Source organism: Scleropages formosus, chromosome 12 (assembly GCF_900964775.1).
Source record: "Scleropages formosus chromosome 12, fSclFor1.1, whole genome shotgun sequence".
Taxonomy (NCBI): Eukaryota; Metazoa; Chordata; class Actinopteri; order Osteoglossiformes; family Osteoglossidae; genus Scleropages; species Scleropages formosus.
Window position 1 is genome coordinate 17,352,003 of NC_041817.1, and position 23,472 is coordinate 17,375,474.

Genomic DNA, 23,472 nt, shown 5'->3' on the forward strand with positions numbered 1-23,472 from the left:
ATGTGGGTATAGTCATAATTAGTTCACTCTTGTACTTTATTTATTGCATTGAACCAAATGAATATTTCATGAACAAGGAGGAAAAAGGATTAACCATTTCTGAAAATAGGGGCTATGAACATCCACAGAGTGGAGCTTCCGTGAAGGACAGAGCGGTTAAGATAATCAAGAGTCTCCTCGCTCTTGCCAAGGCTTTGTAAACAGATTGAGGCAGTGTGTTGCAATTTCTGCCTACTTAGTCCACAGTCACCATATTTCGAACTGCTGGAAAGTGCTCAAAGAACCCCTGTGGAAGAGACAAAAGAAGGTTGCTGAATCAAGACCCAGGAAGAGCTCTGCTGTTGTTTCCTAAAACCAAAGCAACCTGAACTGCTATTGCAGAACAGCAGTAAAAAAAAAAAAACAGTACACACAAAAAAAAAAAAAAAAAATTTGTTGTATACTCTATTTTTTTTTCCTTTTTTTTCCCCACTGCTGTTTTGCAATAGCAGTTGAGGTTGGTATGGTTGGTTCAGAATAGTATGTAGTATTTCCAAGAAAAGCAGAAGTATGACAGCCAGGTAACACAGTGGTTTGAGCAACTGCCTTTCATTTGGAGGACCCAGGTTCAAATCCTACCTTCTGCTGTAGTATCATTGAGTAAGGTACTCACCCTACATTACAACAGTAAAAATTTACCTATTTATACCATTGGGTAATAATTGTAAGCAACTTGTCATGCTGGAGAAAAGCATCAGCTTAATACATGTGAATGAGAGGAAAAAAAAAAAACCGGAATCATGAGAATAGCACGTTGTGGTAGTGGGAATGGATACCTTAAACAGCTGGGTGGTCTGAAGCACTCCAGAGGTGCAGCACATCTCTCTGATGGAGTGCATGGCCAACTGAGGGCAGCCCAGGTCCAGGACTGGTATGCCAAGACGAGCAGCCAGAATGGGCCCAATAGTGGATCCACATGGGCTGTCATTCCTCACCAACACATCCTGGAGCATAGAAAGATCTGGGCTGTCAATGAGCTGCACCTACAACAGCCATCTGGACAGAGCCCAAAAGCCCAGGAATGGAACACTCTTACCTGTACGGGCACGTCCACCCGGCCAGCGATTTCTCTCAGAATGGAAGCTGTCACTGCTGTGGTGGCGTACCGCTGGTTACTGTTGAATTTGATGACAGGACCCTTGTGGAGAAGAAAGGTCAGTCAGTTTCTGCTGTCTGCACTCCTATGGGTTCATATTATAGGTGTGACATCCAAAGGCTGGCAAAAAATACCAATCTGAAAGTGCAGCACTTCTTTGCTAGAAAAGTGTTACAAAAATCTATAAAGGATCAAAAGTACCTTATGGAATACAGGTCTGTGATTTTCCTCATGTTTTTCCCTGCAATAAAAAAGAAAAAAAAATAACAGCTTATATAGTGGATGTGTCTCACATGGTACACAAAAGACCTGTCAATTACTTGACTCACACAGTGAAGCATCTGTTAAGTTGTAAATAGCACACAAGGCCATACTTTTCATAATACAGTATTCCCTGTTCTTAAAGAGGAACTGTTTAATATTGAAAATTTTTAAAACTGTTCTGCATAAAATAGTCTAACACTGCTTCTTTTTAAGTTTCCTTTTGCGAAATATTAACTCTGCCTGTTCCAAGGAAATGTGTCAAATTCACTGAATTGCAGCAGAGAGGTACAGCGGGGAGTGCTGATGCCTCACAGTTCCTGGGCTGTGGGTCATGATATGTGAACTGATGACCCATAGCCTGTGCTTGTATGTATTATATTGCTCTTCTTTAAAGACTGTTGAAAGATTGTACATTTTAGTGTATCTACCACTGCAAGTTGCTTTGACCAAAGGTGTCAACTAAACACTAGTGAATAATATTACAGCCTTATGTCCGATCTTGAGAAACAGGGTGCAGAACTGACATATGACAGGCTCTGGTAAAGTATTAAACCAAAATAAAACAAACAGACATTTGGGCTGCAGAGACACAGAAAGCCTGGAGGCTGTGAGATGCAGAGAGCAAGAGACTGACTGGTAATTTGGGTGCAGCGCATGTGCCATATCTGCACTGATCATGAAGGAGCGTGGTACGGCTTCCTCAAAGGCAGTCAGGTTGCTGGGTGAGGCAGCCAGGCGTCGCAGGACCAGCTCCGTCAGGTTGGACATGGCACCTTGAGCGCTCTCTGAGCCCACCTGGATCGGAAGTATTTTCATAGTATATTTGTACATGCAAGGGGCGGTGGAAGGTGCTAAAGGCAAGCAAAGGCAAAAGGTAATGTTTACAATGACTGATCTCACCTCCTCATTGTCATACAGCGTAACCATGCGAATGTTGGGGTCTTTTTCCAAGGTATGACCTGAGCTACAGGACTCCACAAGGGCCTGGAACAGACAAGAGGGGCAAAGGATAGATGTTTGTTATGTGTTTAATAATAATTCTCTGGAGTCCACATTCATGTTATGAAGTACTATACGATCTGAAAGGAAATACCCTATGTTTTTGCAGCCTTGATGGTAATATTTAGCACAGAATGGCAGGAGATGGAGGCTCACCTGTAATGCACAGTAGCAGCTGTGGAGGTTGTCCAGACGTGGAGAGAAGATAAACTCTTCATACACACCTCCCAGAACCTATAAAGACAGAGCTGTGTGCAGACGAGCAAAGAAATATCCTACTAACTTCTACCTCCCAAAATTATCTCTAATTTAATTTATGCTATAGCAGGTGGAAACCAACATATATCACTGAGATCATAAACCAGTCAGTCATTCAGGTTTTAAAAACACATGAAAACGCACTACTTTCTGAAGCTTTGAACAGGAATGATAATCGAGTGCTAACAATCCAAGCTTTAAATAAGATATCACAAGTTATATTGTCATAATATGGGCAGACAAATGCTGCTGAAGTAACACTTTTTTTTTTTTTTTTTAAAATTGTAATAAGAACACAATAAAGAGTAGAACACGGCAGTATGCCTGCTGGAACTCACTGCTGGCTGTGTGTCGGCCAGACAGAGCTCAAAATCCAGCAGGGCTTCAGGCTGCACACCTATTTCCTTACACAAGACTTGCACCAGGGCTGCATGGTGCTTCTCTGCCTAACAAAAAAAAGGGAGAGTGACAACAATGGAGGTAGGCGACAGACGGGGGTTTCACAATGTGCCATTTTTATGCAGTTATAGTAACGTCACACGATACTAGACGCAGGGCCACGCAGGCATTGGTTACCGTATTCTTAGCACTGCATGCATCTCCCGAAGAGGCGCACCCGGTCTCCAGCTCTTCCTGCACAGCAGTAGCCAGGATGGGTACTCTGACAGAAGGGAGAAGAATTAAGACTAGACCAGAACAACACACAACACCAGAGATCCACAGGCACTACCTTGAATTTCACTGCTAACCCACTCACAAGTGGTTTTCCTTGTTGGGCCCAAAGGAATCATTGATGTCCCTCTGGAGATGAATAGCTAGGTGAGGGATCCTGAGAAGGGGACGGGGCACATGCACCAGCTGATGGACCAGGCGATCCTCAATCTGTAGGTTGGACAATTGTTGTTAGACTGAGAAGTACAGAAGTAAAGCCACAGCCTAGTCTTGCAGATACATCCTCTATAACATCTGCCGGATCCACCCGCAGTATCTCACAACAGATTCAACGCAGCTCCTGGTCCAGGCCAAGGTGATATCCCACCTGGACTAATGTAACGCTCTCCTGTCTGGCCTTCCAGCCTCTGCCATAAAACCTCCCCAGTTGATACAGAACACTGCCGCACGAGTCGTGTTTGACCCGCTGAAGCATTCCCACGTATCTCCTCTCCTCGTCTCTCTGCATTGGCTTCCTACAGCCGCCCGGATCAAATTCAACGCTCTGGTTACGGCCTACAAAATCATCAACGGACCTGCTCCCCGATATCTACAAGACCCGATTGCTCGTTACACCCCAACTAGACCGCTACGCTCCTCCACCTCTGCCCACTTGCTGGTCCCGCACACAAAGAGGTCCGGAATGAAAAGCACAAAGGTTTTTGGTTCTGGCTCTTCTGTGGTAGCATGAACTCCCCCTCTCACTCCAAACTGCTGAATCTCTCTCTACATTTAAGAAGGATCTCAAAACTCACCTCTTTCAAACTCACTCCACCCCTGATTTCATAAGCACTCAATAAACATGTGTTTGTTATGTTTAGTAATATTTAATAACAGAAAGCCTATAGGTACCTATTTGTGTGATGTATAACGGTTCATATGGTGGAATGTGACAAACAGACTGTACTCGAGAATCACGTGTCTGTATCCAAGTCTGTAATGCACTTTTTGTATTTTTCTCTGAGATGTACATCATTTTGGAGAAAAGCATCTGCTAACTGAATAAATGTAAATGTAAGTACAGACAAGCCTATACAAACAACCATGTGTACATATAGCCTGCCAAAGAACAAGTGTACTGCACCTTGACCATGACACGGCCAGCGATGGTCAGATCCCGGTCAAACCATGTGTTCCAGATGCCACCACCATAACACTCCACCCCGACCTGCAAGCAGCCCATGCGTGTTTTCTTGGAGCGGGGCTTCACCTGCACAGGTATGCACATAGGGATAGGGTAAATGTAGCAAGAGTTATAACTGACATCTACCACTCAGCACAGATTTTAGCAACCGTTTTTCCAGGAAACACCACAATTTTTCTTCTCATTAACCACTTTTTCCTTTCCCGTGCTCACCCTCAGGCAGGGACTGTCAGTGTGTGCCCCAATCATGCTGAATCCATTGCCTGGATGGTACCCTCCACCCACTGCAAAGGCAATGATGGTGGAGTAGTTTCTTGTCACAAAGTACTGCAGGGAAACACACAGAGATGGGGGCAATTTTCACAGTGATGGTTCTTACTGTACATCAATTTGATTCAGTACGCTCAGGCACAGGTGTACAGACCTTGCTGGAAGGCTTAATATCCCAATGGTCAGCCTCCTTCAGTTCTGTGAAGCCTGCACCCAACAGACGAGACTTGCACTCTTCCACCACTATGTGACAGAACGGGGGGGTTAAAAGGGACAAGAGGTGTCAGTAAATCTCCCTGTCACTGTAAGGGGTAACGATGATTAGGAGTAGCTAAAACAGTGAGCAACTGTACCAACCCAAGAGTCCATGTGCACAAGTACAGAAGTTAAACTGCACTCATCTAATCAGCAACCAAGCTGCAAGACTGAGGTTTTATCTCAGGATCAATGTCCACAGGTGAAGAGCAAACAGCCATTTCATTTCAACCTTAAATTTATGGTTTCATTTTCAAGAAACAGGACTTTCCTCACTGCCGGTTCTAGGTTCAAAGAGACATAACCCAGTTCTCCAAGGAATTGAAAATTTGGTGAGAGGATCAAATAATAATAAGCAGAACATGGACTACTTACCATACATTATACTCAGCTGTAATACATATACTGTCCAGGGCTACATTTTATACTATTGAGTTCTGCATGGGGAGGCGCGGTGGCGCGGCGAATTTGGCTGGGTCCTGTTCTCTGGCAGTTCTGAGGTTTGAGCTCTGCTTGGGGTGCCTGGCAATGGACTGGTGTCCCATCCTGAGTGTGTCCCCTCCCCCTCCAGCCTTGTGCCCTGGGTTGGGCTCCGGTTCGCCGCGACCCCGCTCGGGACAAGCGGTTTCAGACAGCGTGTGTGCACGAGTTCTGCATGACTCTTTGCAATTAATGTACAGAATATTCAGAGAAGGATTTCCACAAAACAGCCCTTTCTTATTTAAATGTAATTCACAGAACTTGACAACGAAGGGCTGATGGCCTTAAGGGACACCAGCAGAAAGACCAGGCAAGATAATAGTTACCATGATAGGGGGACACACCACGGTTGACAAAGTTCAGGAACTCCTTGGCAGCAGTCTGGATGGCTTCTTTGGACGTTTTCATGATCACTGACTGTAGGACGAGAGGAAGACCAGGAGGTAGACTAGAATAAAGAGTATAAATATAACAATATAAGTCATCTTTCAGCAGGTCTCCTGTGTGTGCTCACTGTCAGCATTCTCCATCTGGATGAGCAGGACCAACCGCATTCCATTCAGGTAACAGTGTATGTACTTAATAACTACTCTAAAACAAACTTCTCTGCCAGGGAATACGTCAACAAAACTCAGCTGTAACACTGACCATTAAGTTAAAATGACCATATAAAATACTTGCTAAAACAGAATCTATACATTTTTCACCCAGGGTAAATAATAATAATAACAATGCTTAGAATTAGCTGTCTAGTACCACCACACTGACTAATAACGGAATGTTAAAATAAAATAAAATAAAATAAAATAAAATAAAAAAAAAATAAAATAAAATAAAATAAAATAAACACGGCTCTGTTTCGCCTTAATCTTGAGCCTCTTACCAGCACCCAACTCTGAAATTTCTCACAGTTCGCCTACAGAAACCGGAAGTGACGCAAACACAGGCAGCGGGAGCAAGACTTTGACACGCGCTTTCAGTCTGTCCGCCCTCTGCCGGCAGGGAGGTTTAACTACACCACCTTATTGCTCGGCGCCAGAATCGTTTACGTTTATGTTTGCTCTTTGAACAGACGCTTTTCTCCAAAGCGACGTACATCTTAGGGAATATCGGAGAATCGACATAACTATGGATTCACCGCTGGATGGACGCATCGGTCCCAGTGCGTTTTAGTATCGCACCTCTTATTTACACGTTTAGGTGTGTTATGGCTCCAAAAGGCGTAGGTTCGATTTCCGCTTCCGGCTGTAGTACCCTTGGGAAATGTACTTACCCTAAGTTGCTCTGGTAGAGTGACCTACCTGTATAAATGGGTAAATACTTGTAAATACCTCAACATTGTAAGTTGCTTTGGAGAAAAGTGTCATCTAAATGAATAAATGTAAATCAGAGCATTAGAAGCCAGAGACTGTTCTCAAGAGTAAGATAAGAGCAGTAGTGACTTGAACCTGCAACCTTGTAGTTAGAGGGCTTTAAGCACCCTCCTACCTGGTATTGCCATTGCTGTCAGTAATAGTTGGCAGCGTACACAATAAACACACGCTGTCTGAAACTGCTTGTCCCAAGCGGGGTTGTGGCGAACCGGAGCCTAGCCCAGCAACGCAGGGCGCAAGGCTGAGGGGGGAGGGGACACACCCAGGGCGGGACACCAGTCCATTGCAGGGCACTCCAAGCAGGACTCGAACCCCAGACCTGCCAGAGAGTGGAACCCGGCCAAGCCTGCTGCGCCAGCGCATCCCCCCCCAGAACAAACTAATTTGCACAAATTTCTTTTCAGCCACAGCTAAAATATGTGCCCTATGAGCAGAGCTCAGCAGTAGTGACCCATACTCACTCATTTACTTGAGAAGAATTGTACTTCTCACAGTCATTTCCAAATGGATACTTTTTACTTTTACTCAGGTACATCCACAAAGATTAAAAAAAAAAAAAACATAATTTTTAAGTTTTCTCACTTGAACTGCACGTCTTTGGAATGTGGGAAGAAACGCATAGAGGTGGATCGAACCCACATTCTCTCACCACCTGGCCAGACACTGTTGGGGAGCAGTGGTGCTCCCTGCTCACTCCATGCCACCCATTAATGTGAAATAAATTTAAGTAATTCTAAGATATTGTAATTACTTTATACAGTATGTTTTGAAAAGCAGACATAAGGCTTCAGCAGTATTTATGTATTCAAACGTTTGCGTGCTGCTGAGAGGTTTGCTGCTCTACCTGTAAAGCATCACCCTGTAATCTTAGCTTCTTCTTTACAGAAATGTCACCTTTTCAGAGTTGCAACTCACAAACAAAAGGATATGACTCCAGATACTTTAACAAACACAGATCTTTCGGTATAATCACAAAATTTATGAAATACAATGCGATTTTACAATTTTTTTTTTTTATTCAAGGTTGAGTTACCTAAAGATGAATCACTGCTAAGTACAGCTTCTATCCATTGCAGCTCCAGAAACAAAGTTTTAAGCAAATCATCATTCAGTGCCATCTTTCTTTAGTCCCTTTAATGGAAACAAGCCCTTTTATGTCTGTGCAGAAAAAAAAAAAAAACTTACCTCTTTTGCCTTACATAAGCGCAGAAGGAATGTCTTCAGCACATTTGGGTTTTTGTTTTTATGTCTGAGAATCACTTTTGGGTTTGGGCTGCAACCCACAGCATCTGTTGCAGCTGCTGTGACAGAGTGGCACAGCGAGAGGATGAATTTCCACTGGCAAACAGCGTATTAACTTAAAACAGAGGGATTTTCTTGCGAGTCTGTGTGCCAAACACACGAGAGACAGGTCCAGGACCAGCTCTTACACCATAAATTGTTACCTTTACTATTAAAAACTGATTCTGGACTGGCACTGACCAGTAATTTTCATTTTATCTTGTTAATCCTCTTATTCGTCCTTACATGTTCCAAGGGTCTAATCAGGTCATTCTGCTGACTTTGGTTGATATGGTGAGCGTCAGACAGGATTTCCAGTGTGGGGTTTCAATGTTTAAATATCCAAACCAGAGTCCAGCTGCAGGTGTAAAGTGACCTGACTTTTCACTTTTTCATTTATATATAAGCCAGTCCTCTGTGATCAGACTCAGGCTTCGGTCGTGTTGTGTTATATGATTCAGTGACTTTGTTGTAGGTTCTGCTACCTTCCTCATCATTCCACCTTTATTACGATGCAGTCAACACTCTGAATGACCTTGGGTGCCCCAGCATGCGCCAGTGTTTTTTCCAATAGCTGTGCGCCCAAGGTTTTCGCCATTATTGGCCTGTAGCTGAATTCAGAATATTATATCTGCTGCACTTTTTTACTGGGTTTGGACACAGCAAACAGACTTTCATCACAGCACAGAGTGCATCTCTAACTAACATTATATATATTCCAGTGAGACTTGGGAGATTACAGCTCAGCCGTGCAATGTAATAGACACGTGGCCCAGAGGCTCTTCTGTCCCAGGCTGTTATCGCACCAAAGAATCCTGCTCTTTGTACCGCAGTTTGTGCTCCAGAAGAGATAAGAGAGAGCAAGGAGAGCTCGTGCCATTCCCACAGGGCTTCCACCCAGAAAGGCCAGCGCTCGATTTGCCACGGCTGTCTAGATATCAGACCGTGAACCACATGTTGCTGAACTAATGGCGCTGCTGGATCCCGGGTCCCATTGCATGAGAGCTGCAGGCGAAAAAAAAATCAGAGGTTTACAGTCGCCGGCTGGACTCTGCAACGGACTGTGAGGTTCTTACCGGGCAGAAACGGAGGTGTTGGCAAAGGCGACACTAATATGTTCAGGTGACGTTCTCTGGATGACTTACACGGTTGAAAACCCTATACGTATACTTTCTCAAACCAGCATCTTTATTTGCTTCAAAGTGACTAGCACCATTCTCCTCCCAGAATTTAAATGTGAAAGATGCCCCCGAAGTGCAAGCGTGACGAATGATCTCCGACACCGCCAGGATTCGCATGCGGCGCAGGAGGCGAGCAAAAACAACGCTAGGAGAGAGTTCTGGGGGCAGTCGAAATCGATTTGTATCAGCGTTCCTTATCGACACGTCACTGGAGACACTGCAAGAAGAGAGAGCGAGAGAGAGAGAGAGAGAGTGCAAAACTCCAAAACAGGCAGTACTGTACCTCGGCCCTGTCTGTCTGAGCCGGGGGGGGGAGTTGCTCTCATTCATTAGAATCTGCCCTGATCTGCTTTCCCTCACAGGCTGTGTGACAGACTTTCAGCACTCCGAGCCCATATCAGTAGGGAGGCAGAGGCCTTATATAGTGATGAAAGAGAAAGTCAGAGGATGGAGATGAGAGATCGAGCAGAGGAGAAAAGGTAGCGGGGCGGTGATTTTGCCGTTGAGGGGAGTGTTTACTTCCCTTGTCACTTGCAGTCCCTCCCTGAGAAGCCGCAGACAGGAGAAGCATTGACAGCGCTTAGTGCAGAACTCTATATATAACTGTGACACCAGCAGCTGCGGATGGGCAGTAAAACCAGCACTGAGGTTTCATCTGTTACCCTTACCATGTACCTCTGTGTTACTCTCATTGCAGTTCATAGAGCTATACGAACTGCAATTTTATTGTTTTTTTACCTCCAGATAATTCTGGAGTCATTCGTGTTTCAAACATTTCCCAAGGCTGCAACCGTAGGGTCCTTCCTAGGACTTGAATAGGCAACTTTCAGATCACAAGTCTAAGTCCTTTCATTGTATTTTACCTGTTATCATTCACTCCAGCCTTTTATCCTTTAGTTTATAACAAGATTGTATGTGAACCTGGAGAACAGATGACCGAAAAGTCGCTGAAGGAAATAAATTGGTTATTCATTGATTTGCTCTTGGCTCCTTAAATACATTTTCATCACTAATTATATTGTATGTCTGTATTATGACAGTGATCCAGACATTGCACTGGAAGGTTATTTCAATAGACAATAAAAGTATTAAGTATTTCCTTAAGCTCATGTGTGCTGTCCAAACTTTGCTTTAGTTTAAATAAATCAGGGTGTTCTGAGCACCGATGCCCTTTACCTGATTATACAAAGTTTAGTGTGTCTTCTGTTTTTTCCCAGTAGGTTAATTAATAAATTCAAATTAATTTCGTATTGTCCCGGGGGGGTCTGGTGGCACAGCGGGTTCAGCCGGTGCCCGCTGTGTTGTGGGTCTGGGGCTGAAGCCCTCCTTGGGGTGCCTTGCAATGGACTGGTGTCCCGTCCTGGGTGTGTCCCCTTCCCCTCCGGCCTTGCGCCCTGTGTTGCTGGGTAAGCCTCCGGCTCGCCGTGACCCCGCTCGGGACAAGGGGTTGTTGACGATGGATAAATGGATGATATTGTCCCTCATCAATAACATTATTATTTACATCTTTCCACTTTACACTTACAGTGAGATTTTTATTCAATGATTTAGGGAAATAATAGAAAACTGCTGAATTTATCAAAAGAGTGAGGAGAAATTATTAAGCAAAGAGGTTTGACAGAGGTCTAGATGGTGAAATTGCTTCTACAAATTGCAGAATAAAGCTGACTTTAGCTCCACGTTATCTGACAAATAAAATATTTTAGAGAAAGTTTTTCCTTTGGTGAAACCTTCTTGGGCCTTAAACCCCTTTGTGACTTCCCAGAATTAAACCACCTTCCCACCGCATGGCAAGGTAGAGCAAGGAGGCAGAGGTGAGCTGTTTTTCATCAGTGCTCTATCTTCATTTGTCCTCCATGGCATCTCACCTTGGAGGCAGCAGAGTGCAGCTTTGGAGGATGTTAATGTTTTATGACATAATCATCGCTGGAGGCCTTTGTTTATCTTCTCAAAGCAGCGTAATGAGTACCGGAGACAGTAGCCTGCATTCCACTTGCCTGCCGATGCCTTTCCTTTTTAAGGCAGGTTGGTCGAACCTCCCCATGGATAGGAACAGTGTAGACATCGTGAGGGTGACGCGAGGCTCATTGCGATGCCATGATGTAAAAGCGCAGTAACCAAAAACTTCATAAAACTTTGACCACTTTTAGTGCTTGAACATCAGAGTTTTTCTTTGACTTTGTTTGGTGTGTAGATATTTTTAACAGCTTGCTTTCATAAGAACTCTATACTCTATACTTTGAGTATGAGTTTCTAGATTTTTATATCTGACATCAATAATACTGTTAAAAGAGCAGAACGATGAGGTATATGGTCAGATAATAATTTATAAAAGGGGCAGGTGAAAGGAATTGATTCTGAATTATGCAAATAATTAACAGCAGGATTACTAGGAATTATTATTAATAATTAATAAAATATTATTAATTATTTTAGTTGAAATAAGCCAGCATATATGACATGTTTGTGAAATACACGTGCCCTCGCCTGGCATAGCAAATGACTTTTGCTAAAGCTTGAAATGTAATTGTTACCATTCTATATGGCTAGTTTTTTTTTCCGAAGCTGCTTAAGTTAAGCACCTTGTTAAAAGGTGGAATTAAGCTTGTACCTCCTAATACAGTTCCTTAACCATTTACTTGACACTGCTGAGTTACTATGGCACACAGGGCTTAAGGGGTCTGCCTATTTATATACCTAGCAGACACTTTTCTCCAGAGCGACTTCCAATGAACCCTATGTGGTGTTATCAGGCTACACACCTTACTCACCGTGGTGACTTACACTGCTGGATACACTACTTACAATGGGTCACTCATCCATACCTCAGTGGAACACACACACACACACACACACGCTCTCTCTGTGTCACTCACACACTGTGGGTGAACCTGAACAGTATGTCTTTGGACTGCGGGAGGAAACCCCCACAGACACAGGGAGAACATGCAAACTCCACACAGACTGAGTAGGGATCAAACCCACATTCTCTCACACCACCCAGGCACTGTGAGGCAGCAGCACTACTCGCTGTGCCACTGTGCCGCCCACATGTTCTTAAAGCCTGGACAGATTTTCTTTCCCTCTTTCCCGTCAGCTTTCACATTGGTCTTCTGATTCTTTCTTCCCTTTGCATATTTAGCATATTAGATACTGTCTCCCTCTAAGAGGTGCTAATATTAAGGTATGACACAGTATGACTCATAACTATACTGTTGACTGGCAAAGCAATTGATTACCAAGATAGTATTTGGTCTCTGACAAAAGATAGAAAATGACAACGGTATGGCCGTCCAGAGCTTCAGCCTGTTCCTCCGAAGGGTGAGGCAGCATGGAGGCTGCCCCCCCCCCCCCACTTTTGGCATGTACTCCGCTCTGTTACAGGACACCAGCAGCTACGACAGCTGAGAGTAAAGAAAAAGGGGACAGAGTCAGGGTAAGAGAGGATGGGGGAGGCAACAAAGAGATTAAGCCAGTAAGGGGAGGTGGGTGGTAAGAGGGGGTAGCTACAAATAAGCAGAGTCCAGGCCTCCAGTTTCTCATTTTGCTTCTCACTTCCAGTCTCTCTCCCGGTCGGCCATCCTGTAGAGCATCAACATGAGCAGGTCCTATTCCTCCTCCTCTCAGTCCACCTCCTCATACCGCCGGACCTTCGGCTCTGGCCTGGGCATGTCTCCGTCCATTCCTCGCGCTGCCTACTCTGGCCGCGGCTCCAGTGGTTCTCACCTGGCGTCCCGCGTCTACGAGGTCACCAAGACCTCTTCGCCCATATACTCAAGCTACCGCAGCTCCTCCGGCTATGGGCTGCCCTCCTCACGCTACGTCGGCCTGGGGGAAACCCTGGACTTCAGCCTGGCCGAGGCCATGAATCAGGATTTCCTGGCCACGCGTACCAATGAGAAGGCCGAGCTGCAGCACCTCAACGACCGCTTCGCCAACTACATCGAGAAGGTGCGCTTCCTGGAGCAGCAAAACCAGGTGCTGGTGGTGGAGATCGAGCGGCTGCGCAGCCGCGAGCCCACGCGCGTTGCTGAGATTTACGAGGAGGAGATGCGGGAGCTGCGGAGACAGATCGAGGCCCTGACCAACCAGCGGACCCGAGTGGAGGTCGAGAGGGACAACCTGGCCGACGACCTTCAGAAGCTGAAGCTCAGGTGAGAGGGAAAGAGGAAAGTGGGCTGGAGATGGGTAGAGAATGGAGAGAAATATCACATCTGTGCAAAATAGTCTAGATCTGCCTGCATATAAGCATGTTTTTCTTAGAGTTTATTTCTCCTCTTTTTTCTTACTTGCCTTGCGCAACCTTATACTCATCAACAATAAAACTATACAGGCCTTACTTTGACATTTCATGAAGAAACACCAGTGAATATAAAGAAGTAATTTCTGTTCCTCCACGAAATGACCGTGACCTTTCAAATGCAGCCAGTACTGTATGTCCAGAACTATTTATTCGTTAGGGTGTGAGTCTGCCTTGGGTGGCTGTGTGTTTGGGGTTGTCACGTTGAGTCAGGGGGCAGGGTGTTATGTAACACCACATTTTCACTGACATTTGTAAGGAGGACAAGCTGCCTTCTCCTCCAACGTGATGAGAACAGTCTACTTGAACATGTTGGAATTAGGAAGAGTGGGAGGTTGTGGTTTACAATTCTGAAATGCAATAGTTCACCAAAGTCCAATTTTGAAGAAATGTGGATAATGATAAAAGTATCAGTTGCCAACAATCTAGAGGCTAAAAAACATCATCTACAGCAATTTGAGCTTAGGGATTTATAATATATGATTATATGTGGGGCACTGGTAAGAGTGACAACTGTAAAACAGGAAATAATCGCTAAGGAAAGATGTACTAGACACAGCAGAAAAAAAAACGACATGCTGCATTAAATGTGAGGGCTGTGATTTAGTGTCTCAGAGTTTTGTCCTCAGCTGCCCAGACAGTCATAGTCACACAAGCCTGTTTCCATCCCAGAGCGTCATTCTCATTCCCCCCGTGTGCCTACCCACCCCCAGTCCTTTGTCATGAACTAAAAATACGCTGTGACCATGCCTGTGAGCATGCGTGTGTGCTTGTGTGTGTGCGCGCAACATGTGCGTACGTGCATATCCTTGGGTGCGTGTTGATTTGTGGAGTGTGTGAGTGTGTAAGACATTGCTTTCAGTTTTGGGTATTTTATGGCGTTTTAATAGTAACATTAAAATTTTAGATCTTAGGGTGATGTTTAGGCTTTTGGATGCAATGGAACGGCTCCTGGATACTCCGTTAGCTCTGCTACAAACCTAGATATGGAATTGAACGGTTTTCCTAAGCGGACAATACATTTACAAGGTCTTTAAATTCCCGGAGTATTACAGCCTGGTTAAGCTTGTCTCATATTTTTCAGATTTTCTACACCTCTCTCTGAGGGTGTCCGCAAAATCCTTTAATGGCATGTTAAATGGCTGTCTGTTGAAAGATGAATGGCGGAGGTATCTACGTCGGCTGGTAGCACTACATAGAGTTTGTTGGAAGTCGCTTCGGAGAAAAGCGTCTGCTAAATTAATAAATGTAAACGTAAACATCAAAACACATGATCCGTCGTCTCCTGCCGTGCGCACAGCGATTAAATTGAGTGGACGGTCGTCCCATTTTTGTACAGAGCAATAAACCAAGTTTATCAGCAGAATTCATCCTCTCCAATATTCACGTTCCTCATGGAGCCCGATGTTTGCTTCCTATTTGGGAATTGGTGGAACCGCTGGCCCCTGTCCCAGCTATTTGTCCCTCCAGACTCTGGAAGGTGTTTGTGTTTGAATGGCCATTGCGGGAGTCTATAAAAGGAAGTGACTGAAGGGCTTTTCCACCAGCAAGGAGGCACATACCTGAACACTGTTTATCTCTCGCTCTCCATCGCTCTTTAGCCTGGCGCTCTTCCTCTCACGAGTTCAATTGCTGCATTTTTTGAACACAGAGCAAAGTTGAAAAACATAACAGCCTCCCCATATGGTTGCAAGTTTCTTGTACAGCAGGTTGACCGGCAGCAGGGTAATGCGATGCGACTCACGGTCTCCTCCTCCCGCTGTGCTCTTGGAAAACGGATTTTCAGCCTGTTTCGTATCTCTGGGAAGTTCCTTCATTCACTCTTGATGACGGCTGGAGGGGAAAAGAAGTCACGGGAAGCAAACGGCCTTCTCGCAATAACGGCCAGGATTTCCATAACTGAGGAGCATTACGCGGACGTTGTACTTCGTACGGTGGGGGCGGTTTAGGTTGGTCAAGGAATCGCAAGCGGTCGCTTCCTAAGAGCTGCCAGGCTGGAAAAGTTGCTGGGCGTATTGAAAAATGGGCAGTAACTCTCCTCCGCGGCATCGTGTGACTGGAAGCGTGAGAAAGAACTCAGCTGAATAAGGTGTGTGGTCATATACGCTAACCTCCCAAAATGCCCTCGGTTATATGTGTGCAACTCGGTGCGGTACAGCGGGGTAAGAAGTAAAGTGAAAGATGGCCGTAGGAAATGCGGCAGAACTTGGAAATAGCTGCTCGCCTTGGCTGGGAGTTTCATTCCTGTTTCCCCTCTGGTCCAAAGGTTGCAGGAGGAGATACACCTGAAGGAGGAGGCAGAGAACAATCTGGCCGCCTTCAGAGCAGTGAGTTCCATTCCTGCCGGGCGAACACTCCCATGACGGAGACCCTGACTCACATCCAGCACACTAGGAGTAACCGTGTTGTATCCACAAACCACCATCTGCAATCCAAATTTCTCTCTTCGGTCTTTGGGGGTAGCTGGTACCATAGTAGTTAGCGCTATCACTTTGACACCACAAAACCTGGGTTTGAATCTCAGCTCCTGTAGCAGTATCCTTCATCCTTACACTGAGCAGTACTATTCACCCTGGTGCATAAACAGGTGAAGATTTAGAAGCAGTTTGCTGCACGAACCTTACACCTTATTCTCCGGGGGGACAAAGGTGTCCACTGAAATATGCGATAACGTTTTAGAGAGTAAAAGGGACACAACAGAGCATAGAAGATGCAGAGCTATGGCCGTCTTTGCAGCACTCCGCCGCAGCTCATGCGTGCACCTTGCTCTCCGCTAGGACGTGGATGCCGCCACTCTGGCCAGGCTGGACCTGGAGAGACGCATCGAGACTCTGCAGGAGGAGATCGCCTTCCTCAAGAAGATTCACGAAGAGGTCGGTTTACGTCCGTCCCCTTGCGTGCCAGGCCCTTGTCCTGTGCCCCATAAAGTATTTAGGAGCATCTCCGTGTCCCTTGAACATCGGTCAGCGAAGACATTTGACAGAATTTTTTTTTGTGATTCCTTGCACCGAGCTCAGTTCTCATCAACACGAAAATTTCGGATACAGAAATAGGCATAGTCACCCACGCGTAACGCGGTTTGAAATGTGCGAAAATCCGAATGCAGCCTTTTCGTACGTCTGATCCAAGGAGGGAGAACAGTGGAACAAAACACTTGCAAAGGTGTAATTTAATATCGGGGGAGAGAGGATTCGGTAAATTCTCTTCTCCCACTGTGTCTCACAGCTCAGATGTAAATGAGCCCATCATGTAAGTTGATGGTTTAAATAGAATAAACCCACTCTCATCAGCGTTTGTCCCAGATTCGTTTCGATGTCGAAAACAGGAAAATTCAGGGTATGTGTAGGTGGCGGTGACAACATCGTGTCAGATTTTCTCTTGGCCTGCAGGAGATCCGCGAGCTGCAGGCCCAAATGCAGGAGACCCAGGTCCAGATCCAGATGGATATGTCCAAACCAGACCTGACTGCTGCCCTTAGAGATATCCGGGCCCAGTACGAGGGCATCGCCGCCAAGAACATCGCCGAGGCTGAGGAGTGGTACAAGTCCAAGGTCTGGAACCAAGTGAAGGCGTGGTGAAACCTAACGCCTGTAATAAACTCGCATGGTCGCACCAAAGTATCAGATGAACCTTGTGACTCGAGCAGCCTGTGTACGTGTGCGTGAGAAAACCAGACCTCCATCTGACCTAGGAAGAATAGCAGGCTTGTGTATGACCCCCAGGTGTCAGATCTGAACCAGGCCGTAAGCAGGAACAACGATGCACTGAGGCAGGCCAAGCAGGAGACTATGGAGTTCCGCCACCAGATCCAGTCCTACACCTGTGAGATTGACTCACTGAAGGGGACTGTAAGTTTCCCGCTGCTTCTACTTATTTGCCGCTCTTTCGCACCCTTCTCAGCTGTCCCAAATTTCCTCCCCCCCCTTCCATTTTGTTCCTCTCCTGCACCACAGTTCCTATGCCAACACTTGTTCTACTCTCATTCTAACTCTGCTCCCCTTCTCCGCCTACAGAACGAGTCTCTGATGAGGCAGATGCGGGAGATGGAGGACCGCATGGGTCGCGAGGCTGGTGGTTACCAGGACACCATCTCGCGCCTGGAGGCTGAGATCGCCAACATGAAGGACGAAATGGCTAGGCACCTCCGCGAGTACCAGGACCTGCTCAATGTCAAAATGGCCCTGGACGTGGAGATCGCCACCTACAGGAAGCTGCTGGAGGGAGAGGAGAGCAGGTAAGGCTCTGCTGGAGAACAGGCCAGATGGCCAGGATGACTTGGTGGGGGGGAGCAGGTTGCATAGTGGTTATAGCTGCCATCTTGGACTTGAAGCACTCAGGTTCAAATCTCACTTCCTCTGCAATACCCTTGAACAAAGTTCTTGAATTGCTGGGGTAATAAAAATTTCCCAACTCCAGTAATGAGTAAATCACCAAAGGGAGATTAACATTGTATGTATATAGTGAACAGACCATAGTTAAATGTTAGATGCAATACTTTAGTGCCACTGTACAGCTCTTTAATTCCAGATGTGTTCATAAAGCGTTTACATTAAATAATTGAACGTTAGCCAACTAGTTTTTGTTCACTCCGTTAGCAAGTTGGATTCTTTTTTTCCATATTTTCCACATCGTTTTCCTTGCTTGTGGTCAAACATACAGTCTACCGCTGACCTCTGATCACGTCACCATTTTCATTCGGTTTCATTCGTGCAAATACAAAATGATGCTGATGGAAAAAATGTATGGTGCAGCAGTGTGGTCATAGGCAGGTAGGCGTTAAACTGCTGAACTGTGTGAATGGGATGTAAGCGTTGCACATCAGAAAGTAAATGTTGCAGAATACTGTGCACCAGTATGGGCTAGAAATACCCACTTTAACAAAGTAGACCGCGCATTGAACGCCACGATGAGAATTGTACCTGGCTGCATCCGCTCCACACCGGCAAATTACTTACCTGTTGTAAGCGGCATACCTCCACCTGATGCACAGAGCATAGCACTGGCAAAACACTCTTTAAACAATAAAAGCTCATTGCCTTACAGTCACCTAACCACTATTACCTCTGGCCAACAAAAGCAACTCCGCCTGAAATCTCGAAGGCCTTTCCATCAGTGTGTGGTGCAGCTGCTTGACAACAGCAGTGGCACGTCGCCAAAAGCCTGGGCGGAAGCTGAGTGGCAAAAGCAATGGACAAAGGACAGTGGCTACACAGATTTATCCCAGTGCAGTCCTCTAAAGCACCTGGAAGCCAGCTACACCGACACCGATGAGAGCGCCTAAATCGACTATGCGCCGGGCACGGCCGATTCAGGGTACACATGTACGAAATGGGACTGGTAGACAGCCCTGGATGCCCATGTGGAGAGCAGCAACAAACTGCAGAGTATCTGCTGGCTCACTGCCCCACATACACACCCACGCCAGTGGATCTGACAAACATCGATGACACAGATGCTGAACTCTGGCTACATGAAGCCAGTTTTACAGCTTAAAGCTTGCCCTATGTTGCCGAAGATCTGTTTTTGATCATATGATAAATAAATAAGTAAATGTTGTATTTTGAGGCGGGGGGGCGCAGTGGCACAGTGGGTTGGGCCGGGTCCTGCCCTCTGGTGGGTCTGGGGTTCGAGTCCCGCTTGGGGTGCCTTGTGACAGACTGGTGTCCTGTCCTGGGTGTATCCCCTCCCACTCCAGCCCTTTGCCTTGTGTTGCCAGGCTTGGCTCTGGCTCCCTAGGACAAGCGGTTCAGACTGTATGTGTATTTTAAGGGTTTGCTTTACAGTAATGGATCATTTTTTATGAGAGAACAGAACAGAAACACAAAGAGTCTTGATAGGGAAATGTCTGTGCGAAAGCAGATCACAGAATTTCCTGTTCTTGCGTAATGATCGAGTTGTCATCTGTTCACCGTTAACCATGGAGCTCACGTGAACATTTGTGTCCTTCACCTCCTCCAGGATTGCGATCCCTGTGCATGCCTACTCCACCTTGAGCTTCCGAGGTGAGTCACCAAGCAGTCCATCCCAGCAACTCCGCAGCGCTTCTCTCCACTTCTCACGGGAGCGCCTGCTAATCCTAGTAAACCAGGGTCATGTCCATCGCAGAGCCGCATCCAGAGCTGCAAGGACAGAAACACAAACTTTGTAGCAGCAGGGACTGGCAGTGGCGGCAAACATGAGGACTGGGTGGCTGACTGCAGATAAAAAGCAAAAAATCAAGTACAGTCTCTTCACCGCAGAAACCTTCTAGGCTACTTTCCCATGAGCACACATTTTTTTTTTAAATATGAAAACTGCATGGCGGAACCTTTAAAACACTCAAAACATTTTTTTTTTTTAATTTTTTATTTTTTTTGAAAATTTGGATCAGAATGGATCACCAGCCCACCCAAAGGTGTCTGGTTCCACACAATGTCTAACTCGACAGGAATACATGTCTCCATTCATCGATTCCTGTAATTAAAATCTTTATTCAATAAATCAATCCTGAAAACTGCCATGCCAATAATAAAATTTAAAGTAAAACAATAAAATCAACAAGACCAGCTAATATCAAAGACTGCATGGCAGAAATTTTAAAGCACTAAAAACATACCCCAAGCCTTAAAACCAAACATCGTAAATAATTAAAAGGAAACTTACCCGGTAACATTCACCGCTCAAGAGGGCGGGGCGGTCCCCTGACCTGTTCCCAGGATGTTACCATACACCTTACCTACCGTTTTTGGGTGTTTTCCCTTTTCACAACACCTCTCTCCTATTGATGTTTTAGTGGGATAGGTGAATGATAAAATACATATAGAATCAGAACACAACATTCACCCACACAACAAACTAACCTACACTACACTGAGCACACATGTACACAAAACATGTAATTGTTTATCAACAGTAATACGTACAATATAGTCTGTCTATGAAATGTTTGGGGGTATCTGGGACTGGGCTTTCAGGGGTCACCTGGGAATGGGGTCATGTAAGGCCACTAAGTGGATAGATAGATAGATAGATAGATAGATAGATAGATAGATAGATAGATAGATAGATAGATGAAGAACGAAAATTCTGTGGAGTTCAGGCCACCCATGCAATGCGCGCAATGGTGCCGCAGGTGCGCTATTTCACCACAAGGGGGCGCTATTGCTGTTTTCACACATTGACGAGAGCTGCGCTGCGATGTGAAAAATGTAACGTGTGTAGCAACGTGTCGTGCGCATATCTGACTTTCACTTTACCAGCAAGAATCACTTTTTTTCTGGTTAGAGGTGGCAGCATGTGGCTGGGAAACACCCTATTATCAGTTTGTCTGCTTTTAAAAACACTCCTCTTTGCGCCTCTTCTTCCTCTCTGCAGAGACCAGTCCGGAGCAGCGCTCCTCCGAGATGCATTCCAAGAAAACTGTCCTCATTAAGACCATCGAGACCCGGGATGGAGAGGTGAGCCACCTGCGCGGGCTCAGCGTCCGCTCGGAGAGCGCAGCCAGCGCCCTGGATTCGGCCTGTTCCAGCGGGACCTGAGACCAGTGTAGTGCCCTGCAGCTGCAGCACTAGCGCCCCTCTCTGGCCAGTATAGTGCCCTGCAGTGCTAGCTCCCCTCTCCAGGGACTCACTGCTCTCACAGACAACCAGAAGCGGTTCAAATGCCTGGGAACACCAAGGGTTCCAAAAGATAACGTCCTAACCAAGGAATGTCAGAGTCCGTATTTCACGTTCAGCGAACCCAACTGTATCCTCGTATGTTTATACAGTTGGGTAATTTTACCAGAACAATCTAAGATAAGTATCTTGCTCAAGAGTAAGAGGCAGCTAGAGGTCCTGTACCAACACCCACAGCTGCACTCTCAACACACCATCCTATCTGGACATCTTCGCTCTGGAGTCTGGAGGCATTACCCCATCTCACACACACACACACACCAAAGGAGCGCTCGGGTCTCCGGAATACACACCGGTAGCAAACCTAGAAATTCCAATCCAGGTCCTAGAGGTGTGTCCTGTATCTGTAAAGGTGCTTATTTACCTTGCTCCCAGCTCCATGCTGCAGATCCCTGCTGATCAGCATGCTCATGTGAGCCGCACATTAATACTCAGAAACATCTCTTAACAGCAGGAAGCAAAAAATGTGCCCCAGGGCTTATAGTTCTCTACTCACTTCTGGTCTTTTCAGACTTACCTCCATGAGGCCCACCGTTCATCATCTGGGACGAGGAAACAGACCTTATCGAAATTTACAAACGATGCTCGTCATAGGGAGGCTGTTTAGGCGGATCTGAGGTTGCTAGTTCGTGCTACACAGGTGCCACATGCACCAGCGTTATGGACGGAGGTCAGACCGTCGTGTCGCTTCTGCCGAACGGCGAGCTCTCGGTCGCCGCCTTGCCCGCTCTCCGCTCAGCCGCCCCGTGTCTGCTTCCTGAGCCCGTCAGCCTCCCTGCCTTCAAGCTCCGAGTAAATAATCCTCTCTCCCTTTCTGCTCGCAGGTCGTCAGCGAATCCACGCAGCACCAGCAAGACATTATGTAAAAGCGGCGAAACAAGAAACCGAAACGAAAGGATGAATTAATAAACAAATATTGGACGTTCACGTGCCAAAACAGCCGTCATTTTTTACAGGAAAAGTATATTGTTTTTAATGCGCCCGACTCAACCGCTCACACTTGAAACGAACACTTAGTAGGCTTGCCAACAGCAGGAGGTGAACTGAACCAGAATGAACCGAACGGGAAAAAAAGGAAAAGAGAAAAAGGGAAGAAAAAAAAAGAACCGACGAGAAACCCCAGAAAGTCACAGCTTTGTACTGCTCGGTATTTACGTGTGTTGGTCCCTCAAAGTATGCAGTACAATGGTAATAAATATGAGCAGTCTTCGCAATATCTAGTTGTGTAGATTTCATACCTATTTAACTCATACATTCACCGCATGCTCTGGAATCTGTTGTTTTGCTTGTCTTTCACATGTTAAGTTGGAAGCGTGGTTCGACTTGAACGTTTGCTGATCTTTTCTCCCCGTAAAGATGCCGGGTGATGAAAGGGGTTCAGTGGCTCGGTGAAGACTAAGTATTTTCCCAGAAATCCTCCCGGAGCAGAACCCTCTGAAATGAACACTGAAGTCTGAAAGCTGCTGCGATTTGGAGCGCAGCGCTGCCCGCTCTGATGCGGATCTCGAGGAGAAGGGGAGGGGGAGAGGAGGAAGGGAGATGCACCGAAACCCAACGCGCTACCCCCGAAACACCCCCACCACCCTCCCTTGTCTTCTCCGTCGTTGTCAGACTCCTGCTGCCAGTCTTACAGTCATACACAAGGCGGTCTCCTCTCTGTCTTGCCTGGAGCGGATGACCTTTCATCATCACGCAGATCAAAAAAAAAAAGTTGCGAGCACCCAGAGAAGAGCCTCCGGAAACACAGCATTAATATTTATCTCCCTTCACATTCCAGAGGCCCAACTGTGACCTTCTGCTCCTCACACTGTGTCCAAACGCAGCATGAGCAGGGGCTGCTCGGTGTTCTTGGGGGCAGGTGATGCTGATGAGTCCTGCGGTGTTCCTGGGGGCTCCTTTTAATCCGTGGGATCCTTGATGGAGAGGGGGTTCTGATCAGAGCCGTTCCTCTGCCTCCCGCTCTTTCTTCTTCGGTTCCTGGGTGCATCTTCAGATTCTGAGGGCATAGCAGAGCCCGGGGGCCCACACGCTACGTTCAGGCTGACTCTGCCCCCGGGCTCTGCTCTACCCGATACGCTGAAGACACCTGAAGGGGTTGAGAGGACATGGACACAGAGGGACAAGCGGACAACAGCTAGGGCATGTAACACGTTACACGCTCGTGTG

General features: G+C 46.3%; 2 protein-coding genes across 2 annotated transcripts; one reads left to right on the forward strand and one right to left on the reverse strand.

Moving 5' to 3' along the window:
* Nucleotides 1-22: 22 nt before the first annotated feature.
* Nucleotides 23-6,462, reverse strand: dnpep (aspartyl aminopeptidase). Its single transcript, XM_018729551.2, has 15 exons — nucleotides 6,400-6,462; nucleotides 5,843-5,964; nucleotides 4,936-5,024; nucleotides 4,725-4,838; nucleotides 4,452-4,577; nucleotides 3,414-3,538; nucleotides 3,233-3,317; nucleotides 2,995-3,102; nucleotides 2,555-2,632; nucleotides 2,300-2,383; nucleotides 2,034-2,194; nucleotides 1,337-1,376; nucleotides 1,076-1,177; nucleotides 816-983; nucleotides 23-286 (listed from the first exon to the last, which is right to left on the reverse strand). The coding sequence occupies exons 2-15, from the start codon at nucleotides 5,922-5,924 to the stop codon at nucleotides 236-238; spliced, it is 1,413 nt and encodes a 470-aa protein (XP_018585067.1). The 5' UTR covers nucleotides 5,925-5,964; nucleotides 6,400-6,462; the 3' UTR covers nucleotides 23-235.
* Nucleotides 6,463-12,812: 6,350 nt separating this feature from the next.
* desmb (desmin b) lies at nucleotides 12,813-22,520 on the forward strand. Its single transcript, XM_018729689.2, has 9 exons — nucleotides 12,813-13,505; nucleotides 15,918-15,978; nucleotides 16,429-16,524; nucleotides 17,041-17,202; nucleotides 17,374-17,499; nucleotides 17,665-17,885; nucleotides 19,610-19,653; nucleotides 21,005-21,087; nucleotides 22,131-22,520. The coding sequence occupies exons 1-9, from the start codon at nucleotides 12,949-12,951 to the stop codon at nucleotides 22,170-22,172; spliced, it is 1,392 nt and encodes a 463-aa protein (XP_018585205.1). The 5' UTR covers nucleotides 12,813-12,948; the 3' UTR covers nucleotides 22,173-22,520.
* Nucleotides 22,521-23,472: the final 952 nt, after the last annotated feature.